The 14,846-nt window shown below is 51.5% G+C and overlaps 2 protein-coding genes across 2 annotated transcripts in view; both read left to right on the forward strand.

Moving 5' to 3' along the window:
* LOC148139423 (B-cell receptor CD22-like) overlaps positions 1–14,846 on the forward strand; it is a 139,307-nt gene that overhangs the window by 51,771 nt on the left and 72,690 nt on the right. The gene's annotated exons all lie outside the window — the stretch shown is intronic.
* LOC148139424 (opioid-binding protein/cell adhesion molecule-like) overlaps positions 1–14,846 on the forward strand; it is a 31,545-nt gene that overhangs the window by 4,184 nt on the left and 12,515 nt on the right. Inside the window, exon 3 of the mRNA XM_087980809.1 lies at positions 5,910–5,965. Coding sequence (XP_087836935.1) covers positions 5,910–5,965 — 56 coding nt within the window. The remainder of the gene's footprint in view (positions 1–5,909; positions 5,966–14,846) is intronic.

Raw genomic sequence — 14,846 nt, forward strand, 5'->3', positions numbered from 1 at the left:
CTGAAACCCCCTCCACCCCTACACCCCCCCCCTATCTCTGCAACCTCCTCCACCCCCTACTCTCCCTCCCTATCTCTGTAACCCCCTCCAGCCCCTACACCCCCTCACTAGCTCTGTAACCTCCTCCAGCCTCTACACCCCCTTCCTATCTCAGTAACCCCCTCCAGCCCCTACACCCACTCTCTATCTCTGTAACCCCCTCCAGCCCCTACTCCCCCTCCCTATCTCTGTAACCCCCTCCAGCCCCTATACCCCCTCCCTATCTCTGTAACCCCCTCCAGCCCCTACACCCCCTCCCTATCTCTGTAACCTCCTCCCGCCCCTACACCCCCTCCCTATCTCTGAAACCCCCTCCAGCCCCTACACCCCCTCCCTATCTCTGCAACCTCCTCCACCCCCTACTCTCCCTCCCTATCTCTGTAACCCCCTCCAGCCCCTACACCCCCTCCAGATCTCTATAACCCCCTCCAGCCCCTAGACACCCTCCTGATCTCTGTAACCTCCTCCACCCCCTACTCTCCCTCCCTACCTCTGTAACCCCCTCCAGCCCCTACACCCCCTCCCTATCTCTGTAACCCCCTCCAGCCCCTACACCCCCTCCCTATCTCTGTAACCCCCTCCAGCCCCTACACCCCCTCCCTATCTCTGTAACCCCCTCCAGCCCCTACACCCCCTCTCTATCTCTGTAACCCCCTCCAGCCCCTACACCCCCTCCCTTATCTCTATAACCTCCTTCAGTGGGTATGAAAATTCGAGATCTCTGTGCTCCTCCGATTCTCGAGTACCTCCTAATTCCTTGGCTCCACTATTCTCCGATGTGCCTTCAGCTGCCAAGGGGCCCTGAGCTCTGGGATGAGTTCCTAAAACTCTCCAACTCTCTCTCTCTTTCTCTCTCTGTCAATCTGTATCACACTCTCTTTGTCTCTCACTCTCATATTTTCATTCTGCTGTTTCCTGATATCCCCTGGTGGAACTCTGCATGAGACGATGGTGGATTAAGACGAACAATCAGTCCTCAGCAAAGGACTCACCTTCATCCCCTCCTTCCACGCATCAATGAATTTAATACACGCCGTGACGTCGAACACCTCTTCCGTCGCCTCCGCCTCCGAGCTTACTTTCACAATCAGGACTCCCGCCCACCTTCCGAGGACCCCTTTGCCCACCTCCAACAAACTGCATCCACCTGGACACACCGCACTGGCCTATTACCTGCCCTCGACCTCTTCATTTCCAACTGCCGCCGGGACATTAACCGCCTCAACCTGTCTACCCCTCTCCACCCTCACAACACGTAGCCCTCCAATCCCTCTGCTCCAATCCCAACTTCACCATCAAGCCAGCAGATAAAGGGTAGTCTGGCGCACTGACCTCTACACCGCTAAAGCCAAATGCCAACTCGAGGACACCTCTTCCTACCGCCCCCTCGACCATGACCCCACCCCCCATCACCTAGCCATCATCTCCCAGACCATACAGAACCTCATCACCTCAGGAGATCTCCCACCCACAGCTTCCAACTTCATAGTCCAGGAACCCCGAACTGCCCGGTTCTACCTCCTTCCCAAGATCCACAAGCCTGACCACCCTGGCCGACCCATTATCTCAGCATGCTCCTGCCCCACTGAACTCATCTCTACCTACCTCGACACTGTCCTATCCCCCCTAGTCCAGGAACTCCCCAGATACGTTTGAGACACCACCCACGCCCTCCACCTCCTCCAAGACTTCCGTTTCCCCGGCCCACAACGCCTCATCTTCACCATGGATATCCAATCCCTCTACACCTCCATCCGCCATGACCATTGCCTCCAAGCCCTCCGTTTTTTCCTCTCCAGACGTCCCCAACAGTACCCTTCCACCGACACTCTCATTCGTTTGGCCGAACTGGTCCTCACCCTTAACAATTTCTCCTTCGAATCCTCCCACTTCCTCCAGACCAAAGGGGTAGCCATGGGCATCCGTATGGGCCCCAGCTATGCCTGTCTCTTTGTTGGCTACGTAGAACAGTCGATCTTCCGTAATTACACCGGCACCACAACCCACCTCTTCCTCCGCTACATTGATGACTGCATTGGCACCACCTCGTGCTCCCGCGAGGAGGTTGAGCAATCCATCAACTTCACCAATACATTCCACCCTGACCTTAAATTTACCTGGACCATCTCTGACACCTCTCTCCCCTTCCTGGACCTCTCCATCTCCATTAATGACGACCAAGGACAGAACGCCCCTGGTGCTCACCTTCCACCCTACCAATCTTCGCATAAACCAAATCATCCGCCGACATTTCTGCCACCTCCAACGGACCCCACCACCAGGGATATATTTCCCTCCCCATCCCTTTCCGCCTTCCACAAAGACCGTTCCCTCCGTGACTTCCTGGTCAGGTCCACGCTCCCCTACAACCCACCCTCCCATCCTGGCACCTTCCCCTGCACCCGCAGGAACTGCAAAACCTGTGCCCACACCTCCTCCCTCACCTCCATCCAAGGCCCTAAAGGAGCCTTCCACATCCATCAAAGTTTTACCTGCACATCCACTAATATCATTTATTGTATCCATTGCTCCTGATGCAGTCTCCTCTACATTGGGGAGACTGGACGCCTCCTAACAGAGCACTTTAGGGAACATCTCTGGGACACCCGCACCAATCAACCACACCGCCCTGTGGCCCAACATTTCAACTCCCCCTCCCACTCTGCCGAGGACATGGTGGTCCTGGGCCTCCTTCACCACCGCTCCCTCACCACCAGACGCCTGGAGGAAGAACACCTCATCTTCCACCTTGGAACACTTCAACCCCAGGGCATCAATGTGGACTTCAACAGTTTCCGCATTTCCCTTTCCCCCACCTCACTCCAGTTCCAACCTTCCAGCTCAGCACTGTCCCCATGACTAGTCCTACCTGCCTATCTTCTTTTCCACCTATCCACTCCACCCTCCCCCTGCCTCCGACCTATCACCTTTATCCCCTCCCCCACTCACCTATTGTATTCTATGCTACTTTCTCCCTACCCCCCACCCACCTCTAGCTTATCTCTCCACGCTTCAAGCTCTCTGCCTTTATTCCTGATGAAGGGCTTTTGCCCGAAACGTCGATTTTACTGCTCCTCGGATGCTGCCTGAACTGCTGTGCTCTTCCAACACTCCCTGCCTTCTGTCAGCCAGTCAATTCTGAATCCAGATAGCCAAATCTCACTGTATCGCATACCTTCTGATTTTATGAGCCTACCAGGGGAACCTTATCAAATACCTTGAAGTCAATATACACCATATCGACTGCTCAACCTTCATCTACCTGTCTCATCACCTCCTCAAAGAACTCAATAAGTTTTGTGAGGCATGACCTGCCCCTTACAAAACCATGCTGACTGCCTTTAATCGCGCTATGCTTTTCCAAATAGTCATAAATCCTATCCTTCAGAATTCTTTCCAAAACCTTGCTGACCACAGACGTAAGACTGACTGGTAATTGCCAGGGATTTCACCTTTAAGCAACCACCAAACCTCAAACAGATCACTGTTTATAGCAAACTGCCCAACTTTCAGGACAGCACCATACAACCCTGTTATGGTAGACACTGCAAGGTGTGTCAGAGTGTCAACATGGATACCACCATTACGCATGAGGACACCTCCCACCGTGTACATGGCAGGTACTCACGTGACTCAGCCAATGCTGTCTATCTCATACGCTGCAAGCAAGGGTGCCCTGAGGCATGGTACATTGGCAAGACCGAGCAGAGGCTATGGTAATGGATGATTGGACACCACACAATAATCAACAGACAGCAAATGGGATGGCCTCAACTGGGACCTTGGGTTCATGTCACACTACAGGTGACCCCATTGCACTGTACATACACAGACAGACAGACACACACACACACTCCTAAACACACATTCCTACAGACGCACACACTCTCCTACTGGCCCATACACTCACGCAGACCCTTTCTCATACGCTCACACATACACTCCCACATGCACCCTCTCACAGACTTATACCCCTTTACACTTACACACATGCACACACTCTCCCACAGACACTCAGCGCCCCCCTGCACACAAAAACACCCACATGCACACATACACACATCAGTTTGTGGTGTGAATTTGTACTTGCAGAATTACATTTTATTTTGCTCAAAAACTGCATGAATCGATGTAAAATTCTGTAAATCCCTTTTTTAGATTAGAATCAGTCTGCCCATTGTGGCACAGACAGCCTAACACAGGGCAGCTCACACCTTCAATGCATTATCTGGGCTGACATGACACCAGTTGTTAAAGTTCATTGAGAACATAACTTTTACATTTTTTGTGATTTACATATGAAAGAACTGAAACCAACATGTTCATTCTAAAAGATGAGAGACTTAACAAACAATCCAGGTCTTTTTCAATATATAATTTTAGTTACATCATACTACACTTTTGCTGTAAATTCTGTATCTTGTGATCTTATGCTCCACAACCATCTGATGGAGGAGCAGCACTCTGAAAGCTAGTGCTTTGTTGTGTGATTTTTAACTTTGTACACCCCAGTCCAACACCGGCATCTCCAAATCATAATCTAATGATGGCCATATGTCCATATGTTGGTCAAACCAATTGGGGTCACTGATATACTTCAGAGAAGGAAATCTGCCATTCCTCTCCAGTCTCACCCGACATGTAACTCCAGACCCACAGCACCCAAAGGTCCCTCTGTGTATCAACGCTCCTTAGGGTCCTGCCATTTATTTTATATTTTCCTAAACATTTGTCCTGGCAAAATGCATCACCTCACACTTATCCACATAAAACTCCATCTGCCATTTCTCTGTCCAACTTTCCAGATGATCTATACCCTGCTGAATCCATTCACTACCTTCATCACTATCCACAACTCCACCAAAGTTCATGATGTTTGCAAACTTATTAAACAGACCGCTGACATTATCATCCAAATTATTTATCTGTTTCATAAACTACAGGGGGCCCAGTACTGGACCCTGTTTAACACCACTGGTCACAGACCCCCATTTCCCCCACATCCCTCCACAGTGACTCTCTGTGCTCTATGACCAAGCCAAATTTGTATCTAACTGACCAACTGACCCTGCATCCTGTGTGCCTTAATCTTCAGAAGAATTTTACCATGAGGGACCTTGTCAAATGCTTTAGTAAAGTCTGAGTAAACAACATCCACTGCGCTTCCCTCATCAGTCATCTCATCACTTCCTCAAAGCACTCAATCAAGTTTGTGAGACAGACTTCCCCTGCATAAAGCCATGGGGATATCCTTCATCAGAACATTCTTTTCCAAATATGAGTAAATCCTGACTCTGAGAATCTTCTCCAATAAATACCGATGAGAACTTGAAATAATTTCTAACAGTTTCGTAAAAACACTCATTGTTTTCACCTTGCTTGCTTTCTGTGACAGTGCAGCACATCCTTCGCACTGACCCTCCGACAGTGCAACATTCCTTCAGTACTAACCCACCAACAGTGCAGCACTCTTTCAGCACTGACCACTCTGACATTATGGCACTCACTCAGCACTGATCCTCTGACAGTGCGGCACTCCCTCAGCACTGACCCTCCGACAGTGCGGCACTCCCTCAGCACTGGCTCTCCGACAGTGCGGCACTCCCTCAGCACTGACCCTCCGACAGTGCGGCACTCCCTCAGCACTGACCCTCCGACAGTGCGGCACTCCCTCAGCACTGACCCTCCGACAGTGCGGCACTCCCTCAGCACTGACCCTCCGACAGTGCAGCACTCCCTCAGCACTGACCCTCCGACAGTGCGGCATTCTGTCAGTGATGACCCTCTCAATGGGTTGGTTCAGACAGGGAGTATGAATTTCAACAATGATGATGGAAATCTTTTCATGAATTGTCTCCATTTCTCTTCAGGTCTTTGCCAATGAAGTGGTTCCTCTTCTTGTCACTGTTCCTGCCTTCAGCCTGTGGTATGTGTCTTTCTCAATGTACATCCACATATACAGAGGAGCCTTGTGAGAGAGGAGGGGAGACAAAGAGGGAGAGAGAGAAAGAGAGCAGGGTGGGGGAAGAGAGAGACTTGGGGAGAGAGAGAGACACAGAGAGAGAGAGACAGCAAAAGGCAGAAAGGATGAGGAAATATCAGTCACAAAGACAGATTCTAATTAGAAAATGGAACATGGAGAGACTGGGATATTATGAAGGGCAGCATGTTACTGAGTTAGACTGGGTGGGATATTAAAGGGAGTGGGGAGTGAGGGGGAGAGTGGGATTAGACAGGGTGGGATATTAAAGGGGGTGGGGAGTGAGGGGGTGAGTGGGATTAGACTGGGTGGGATATTAAAGGGAGTGGAGAGTGAGGGGGAGAGTGGGATTAGTCTGGGTGGGATATTAAAGGGTGTGGGGAGTGATGGGGGAGAGTGGGATTAGACTGGGTGGGATATAAAAGGGTGTGGAGAGTGAGGGGGAGAGTGGGATTAGACTGGGTGGGATATTAAAGGGTGTGGGGAGTGATGGGGGAGAGTGGGATTAGACTGGGTGGGATATTAAAGGGAGTGGAGAGTGAGGGGGAGAGTGGGATTAGTCTGGGTGGGATATTAAAGGGTGTGGGGAGTGATGGGGGAGAGTGGGATTAGACTGGGTGGGATATTAAAGGGAGTGGAGAGTGAGGGGGAGAGTGGGATTAGACTGGGTGGGATATAAAAGGGAGTGGGGAGTGAGGGGGTGAGTGGGATTAGACTGGTTGGGATATAAAAGGGTGTGGAGAGTGAGGGGGAGAGTGGGATTAGACTGGGTGGGATATAAAAGGGAGTGGAGAGTGAGGGGGAGAGTGGGATTAGACTGGGTGGGATATTAAAGGGGGTGGGGAGTGAGGGGGTGAGTGGGATTAGACTGGGTGGAATATCAAAGGGGGTGGGGAGTGTGGGGGAGAGTGGGATTAGACTGGTTGGGATATCAAAAGGAGCAGGGAGCAAGGGGGAGAGTGGGATTAGACTGGGTGGGATATTAAAGGGGGTGGGGAGTGAGGGGGTGAGTGGGATTAAACAGGGTGGGATATTAAAGGGGGTGGGGAGTGAGGGGGTGAGTGGGATTAGACTGGGTGGGATATTAAAGGGAGTGGAGAGTGAGGGGGAGAGTGGGATTAGACAGGGTGGGATATTAAAGGGGGTGGGGAGTGAGGGGGTGAGTGGGATTAGACTGGGTGGGATATTAAAGGGTGTGAGGAATGATCGGGGAGAGTGGGATTAGACTGGTTGGGATAGTAAAGGGTGTGGGGAGCGAGGGAGAGAGTGGGATTAGACTGGGTGGGATATTAAAGAGAGCAGGGAGTGAGGGGGGAGCGTGGGATTAGACTGGGTGGGATATTAAAGGGTGTGGGGAGTGATGGGGGAGAGTGGGATGAGACTGGTTGGGATATTAAAGGGAGCTGGGAGCGAGGGGGAGAGTGGGATTAGACTGGGTGGGATATTAAAGGGGGTGGGGAGTGAGGGGGAGAGTGGGATCAGACTGTGGAATATTAAAGGGTGTGGGGTGTGATGGGGGAGAGTGGGATTAGACTGGTTGGGATATCAAAGGGAGCAGGGAGTGAGGGGGAGAGTGGGATTAGACTGGTTGGGATATTAAAGGGTGTGGGGAGCGAGGGAGAGAGTGGGATTAGACTGGGTGGGATATTAAAGGGTGTGGGGAGTGAGGGAGAGAGTGGGATTAGACTGGGTGGGATATCAAAGGGAGCAGGGAGCAAGGGGGAGAGTGGGATTAGACTGGGTGGGATATTAAAGGGTGTGGGGAGCGAGGGAGAGAGTGGGATTAGACTGGGTGGGATATTAAAGGGTGTGGGGAGTGAGGGAGAGAGTGGGATTAGACTGGGTGGGATATCAAAGGGAGCAGGGAGCAAGGGGGAGAGTGGGATTAGACTGGGTGGGATATTAAAGGGAGCAGGGAGTGAGGGAGAGAGTGGGATTAGACTGGGTGGGATATCAAAGGGAGCAGGGAGCAAGGGGGAGAGTGGGATTAGACTGGGTGGGATATTAAAGGGAGTGGGGAGTGAGGGGGAGAGTGGGATTAGACTGGGTGGAACATTAAAGGGAGCAGGGAGTGAGGGGGAGAGTGGGATTAGACTGGGTGGGATATTAAAGGGAGTGGGGAGTGAGGGGGCGAATGGGATTAGACTGGGTGGAACATTAAAGGGAGCAGGGAGTGAGGGGGAGAGTGGGATTAGACTGGTTGGGATATTAAAGGGTGTGGGGAGCGAGGGAGAGAGTGGGATTAGACTGGGTGGGATATTAAAGGGTGTGGGGAGTGAGGGAGAGAGTGGGATTAGACTGGGTGGGATATTAAAGAGAGCAGGGAGTGAGGGGGGAGAGTGGGATTAGACTGGGTGGGATATTAAAGGGTGTGGGGAGTGATGGGGGAGAGTGGGATGAGACTGGGTGGGATATTAAAGGGTGTGAGGAGTGATCGGGGAGAGTGGGATTAGACTGGTTGGGATAGTAAAGGGTGTGGGGAGCGAGGGAGAGAGTGGGATTAGACTGGGTGGGATATTAAAGAGAGCAGGGAGTGAGGGGGGAGCGTGGGATTAGACTGGGTGGGATATTAAAGGGTGTGGGGAGTGATGGGGGAGAGTGGGATGAGACTGGTTGGGATATTAAAGGGAGCTGGGAGCGAGGGGGAGAGTGGGATCAGACTGGGTGGGATATTAAAAGGAGCATGGAGTGAGGGGGAGAGTGGGATTAGACTGGGTGGGATATTAAAGGGTGTGGGGAGTGATGGGGGAGAGTGGGATGAGACTGGTTGGGATATTAAAGGGAGCTGGGAGCGAGGGGGAGAGTGGGATTAGACTGGGTGGGATAGTAAGAGGAATGAGGAGTATTATGACATGGTTAACCCCTCCTGCTTAATTTAAACCTGCCTCACAAGTAGTCTGTGAAAATTCGAGAGGTCAAGAACTATTTGAAGGAAAAATTAACAACTTTATTTCTTAAGATAGACGAGAGAATAATTAACCAGCAATTGTTTTCATCTCCCTCCTCTAACCAATCTTTCACTTTCCCTTCTGCAATACTAGTCTAATTAAACTCCGGTTAAAATTTACAAAACAAAACTTCTTATCTCGAAAGGCAGCTCTCTGCATTCCTGTCTTCATTCCTCCTTCTCGGGGATTCTGCTTCACAGGCTATTGATCGATAAAGGTACCTTTAAGAGAGCGATTTTTCAGGCAGTCTCGACATGCTGCTGGCTTGGCAGCTCTCCTCCCAACTGTTCGATTTTCCTCAGTCTTTTACCCCCAAACCATCGGATTATGTCATTGACTTTTAAAATTGTCAAAAAACTAAATTCAAACTTGATTGGAATTTGGTAATTTTCAGGGTATAATTTAAACTGATTGGCCTCACTCGAATTTGTTTTGTCGATTCTCGGCAACCCAGCTAACCTAGTTTTCGACCAAGTGTTACATTGTTAGGTCATTGAGAACATTTGGTGCTGTCAAGTTGTTCTGTGAGCTTTCACCTCTCTTACAAGTGCAGTACACCCGCATCTTCAAAACAGGAGGCAAGGGGGAGCATAGGATTAGTCTGCATGGGATTTCAAATTATTCCTACCTATCTCTGTAGCCTCCTCCAGCCCATACACCCCTCACTATCTCTGTAACCTACTTTGACCCCTACAGCGCATCCCTATCTCTGTTACCTCCTCCAGCCCCTACACACCTTCCCTCTCTCTGCCACCTCTTCCAGTCTCTACACCCCCTCCCTTTCTCTGTAATCCTCTCTAGCCCCTAAACCATCCCTATCTCTGGAAGCCCTTCCAGCCCCTACACCCCCTCCCTATCTCTGTAACCCCCTCCAACCCTTACACTCCCTCCCTATCTCTGTAACCCCCTCCAAACCCTCCACCCCCTCCCTATCTCTGTAACCCCCTACACCCCCTCCACATCTGTGTAACCCCCACCAGCCACTACACCCCCTCTCTATCTGTGTAATCCCCTCCAGTCCCTACACCTCCTCTCTATCTCTGTAAACCCCTTCAGCCCCTACACCCCCTCCCTATATCTGTAAACCCCTCCAGCCCCTACACCCCCTCCCTATATCTGTAAACCCCTCCAGCCCCTACACTCCCTCCCTATCTCTAGCCCCTACACCTCCTCTCTATCTCTGTAAACCCCTTCAGCCCCTACACCCCCTTGCTATCTCTGTAACCTCCTCCAGCCCCCTCACCCCCTCCCTATCGCTGTAAACCCCTCCAGCCCCTAACACCCCCTCCCTATCTCTGTAAACCCCTCCAGCCCTTACACCCCCTCCCTATCTCTGTAACCCCCTCCAGCCCCTACACTCCCTCCCTATCTCTGTAAACCCCTCCAGCCCCTACACCCCCTCCCTATCTCTGTAACCTTCTACAATCCCAGACTCTCAAGTATCCCCCAATTCCCAGCGTTCCACCACTGGGGCTGTGCCTCACATGGTTGGGAGATCAGAGCTTTGGAATTCCCTCCGGAAATCTTTCCACCTTCTCTCTCTCTCTCTCACACACACTGTCTCTCTCTCTCATACTTTCTCAGGGTTTCTGTCTCTCTCTCCATCTCTCCCTCACTTTCTCTCTCTTTCTCTCTCTCTCGCTCCCTCCCTCCCCCACTCTGTCCCTCCCTCCCACTGTCTCTCCTCTTTACAGCTGAACACTGACTGAATGTTTCGGGTCCTCTCTCCCTGACCCCTCCTGAGGTGACTGAGGTGTGACCTTCTCGAGAGTGACCCAGAGTGAATGGCTCACTCTGTCTGTTTGTTCACTTTCATGTCCTCTACAGTCAAGAAGCCGTCACCCGGTATTCCTGGTATCAGGACGGAGCTCAGCTCCCCAGCGCTTGGGGTCAAACCATGAAAATCAGAGACATCACCTACTCGCAGTTTGGGGAATATTTCTGTGAAGCGAGGAACAGTATTGGGAGCGGCAGGTCGGAGGGTATTGAATTGAGTGGGCAGTGTAAGTGCCACAGATCTCTGTGTGGAAGGTTATTGGTGGAACTGAGTCTCGTTCAGGTACCCCTGACATGGCAGTGAGGAAATACTCCTGGCAGGATGGGGATAACCAGAGGGAGATGGAGGGAAGGCCTAAGGCAACACAATGAGAGGTGAGCACAAGTGGAGAACTGGGAGCACATTGCACAGCTTCCCAGACTGTATATCCCTCAGTTACACCCACACACACAGCATTGTGCACAGTTCCCCAGTCTGTATATCCCTCAGTTACACCCACACTCACAGCACTGTGCACAGTTCCCCAGACTGCATATCCCTCAGTTACACCCACACACACAGCACTGTGCACAGCTCCCCAGACTGTATATCCCTCAATTAGACCACAGTCTCAGCACTGTGCACAGTTCCCCAGACTGTATATCCCTCAGTTAGACCACACACACAGCACTGTGCACAGTTCCCCAGTCTGTATATAACTCAGTTAGACCACACTCACAGCACTGTGCACAGTTCCCCAGTCTGTATATCCTCAGTGAGACCCACACTCACAGCACTGTACACAGCTCCCCAGACAGTATACCCCTCAGTTACGCTCAAACACAGCACTGTGCACATCTCCCCCGACTGTATACCCATCAGTTAGGCCACACACACATAGCACTGTGCATAGCTCCCCAGACTGTATATCTCTCAGTTATACCAGACTCTCTGCACTGTGCACAGCGCCCGACACTGTATATCCCTCAGTTAGACCACAGTCTCAGCACTGTGCACAGCGCCCCAGACTGTATATCCCTCAGTTAGACCACAGTCTCAGCACTGTGCACAGCGCCCCAGACTGTATATCCCTCAGTTCGACCACAGTCTCAGCACTGTGCACAGCTCCCCAGACTGTATATCCCTCAGTTAGACCATAGTCTCAGCACTGTGCACAGCGCCCCAGACTGTATATCCCTCAGTTAGATCACACTCACAGCACTGTGCACAGTTCCCCAGTCTGTATATCCTACAGTTAGACCACACACATAGCACGGTGCACAGCTCCCCAGACTGTATATCCCTCAGTTAGACCCACACACACAGCACTGTACAAAGCTGCCCAGACTGTATATCCCTCAGTTAGACCCACACTCACAGCACTGTGCACAGCTCCCCGGACTGTATATCTCTCACTTAGGCCACACACACACAGCACTGTGCAGGGCACCCCAGACTGTATATCCCTCAGTTATACCAGACTCTCAGCACTGTGCACAGCGCCCGACACTGTATATCCCTCAGTTAGACCACACTGTCAGCACTGTGCAAATCTTCCCAGACTGTATATCCTCAGTTCGGCCACACTCTCAGCACTGTGCACATCTCCCCAGACTGTTTATCCCTCAGTTAGACCCACACACAGCACTGTGCACAGCTCCCCAGACTGCATATCCCTCAGTTAGACCCACACACAGCACTGTGCACATCTCCCCAGACTGTATATCCCTCAGTTAGACCCACACACAGCACTGTGCACATCTCCCCAGACTGTTTATCCCTCAGTTAGACCCACACACAGCACTGTGCACAGCTCCCCAGACTGTATATCCCTCAGTTAGACCACACACACAGCACTGTGCAGAGCTCCCCAGACTGTGTATCCCTCAGTAAAACCACAGTAACAGCACTGTGCACAGCTCCCGACACTGTATATCCCTCTGTTATACCCACACACACAGCACTGTGCACAGCTCCCCAGACTGTATATCTCTCAGTTGGACTCCACTCACTGCACTGTGCACACCTTTCAGACTGTACATCCCTACGTTAGACCCATACTCACAGCACTGTGCACAGCTCCCCAGACTGTATATCTCTCAGTTAGACCCACACTCACAGCAATGTGCACAGCTCCCCAGACTGTATATCCCTCAGTTAGATCCACACTCACAGCACTGTGCACACCTTCCAGACTGTACATCCCGACGTGAGACCCATACTCACAGCAATGTGCACAGCTCCCCAGACTGTATATCCCTCAGTTAGATCACACACACAGTACTGTGCACAGCTCCCCAGACTGTATTTTCCTCAGTTAGACCACACTAACAGCACTATGCACAGCTCCCCAGACTGTATATCCCTCAGTTAGACCCACACTCGCAACACTGTGCACAGCTCCCCAGACTGTATATCCCTCAGTTAGACCACACGCTCACAGCACTGTGCAAAGCTCCCCAGAGTGTATATCCCTCAGTTAGACCACACTAACAGCACTGTGCACAGCTCCCCAGACTGTATATCCTTCAGTTAGACCACACTCTCAGCACTGTGCACAGCTCCCCAGACTGGATATCCCTCAGTTAGGCCACACACACACAGCACTGTACATAGCTCCCCAGACTGTATATCCCTCAGTTAGACCACAGTCTCAGCACTGTGCACAGCTCCCCAGACTGTATATCCCTCAGTTAGACCACAGTCTCAGCACTGTGCACTGCGCCCCAGACTGTATATCACTCAGTTAGACCACAGTCTCAGCACTGTGCACAGCGCCCCAGACTGTATATCCCTCAGTTAGACCACAGTCTCTGCACTGTGCACAGCTCCCCAGACTGTATATCCCTCAGTTAGACCACAGTCTCAGCACTGTGCACAGCGCCCCAGACTGTATATCCCTCAGTTAGATCACACTCACAGCACTGTGCACAGTTCCCCAGTCTGTATATCCTACAGTTAGACCACACACACAGCACGGTGCACAGCTCCCCAGACTGTATATCCCTCAGTTAGACCCACACACACAGCACTGTACAAAGCTGCCCAGACTGTATATCCCTCAGTTAGACCCACACACACAGCACTGTGCACAGTTCCCCAGACTGTATATCTCTCACTTAGGCCACACACACACAGCACTGTGCATAGCACCCCAGACTGTATATCCCTCAGTTATACCAGACTCTCAGCACTGTGCACAGCGCCCAACACTGTATATCCCTCAGTTAGACCACACTCTCAGCACTGAGCAAATCTCCCCAGACTGTATATCCTCAGTTAGACCACACTCTCAGCACTGTGCACAGCTCCCCAGACTGTATATCCCTCAGTTAGACCCACACACAGCACTGTGCACAGCTCCCCAGACTGTATATCCCTCAGTTAGACCACACACACAGCACTGTGCACATCTCCCCAGACTGTTTATCCCTCAGTTAGACCACACACACAGCACTGTGCACAGCTCCCCAGACTGTGTATCCCTCAGTAAAACCACAGTAACAGCACTGTGCACAGCTCCCTAGACTGTATATCCCTCTGTTATACGCACACACACAGCACTGTGCACAGCTCCCCAGACTGTATATCTCTCAGTTGAACTACACTCACAGCACTGTGCACACCTTCCAGACTGTACATCCCTACGTTAGACCCATACTCACAGCAATGTGCACAGCTCCTCATACTGTATATTCCTCAGTTACACCACACTCACAGCACTGCGTACAGCTCCCCAGACTGTATATCTCTCAGTTAGACCCACACTCACAGCAATGTGCACAGCTCCCCAGACTGTATATCCCTCAGTTACACCACACTCACAGCACTGTGCACAGCTCTCCAGACTGTATATCCCTCAGTTAGATCACACACACAGCACTGTGCACAACTCCCCAGACTGTATATCCCTCAGTTAGACTACACTCACAGCACTGTGCACAGCTCCCCAGTGTGTATATCCCTCAGTTAGACCACACTAACAGCACTGTGCACAGCTCCCCAGACTGTATATCCCTCAATTAGACTACACTCACAGCACTGTGCACAGCTCCCCAGACTGTATATCCCTCAGTTACACCCACACATACAGCACTGTGCACAGCTCCCCAGAGTGTATATC

The sequence above is a fragment of the Chiloscyllium plagiosum genome, unplaced genomic scaffold (assembly GCF_037043375.1).
Source record: "Chiloscyllium plagiosum isolate Xiang-an unplaced genomic scaffold, Cpla_swu_hap1 HiC_scaffold_38, whole genome shotgun sequence".
Taxonomy (NCBI): domain Eukaryota; kingdom Metazoa; phylum Chordata; class Chondrichthyes; order Orectolobiformes; family Hemiscylliidae; genus Chiloscyllium; species Chiloscyllium plagiosum.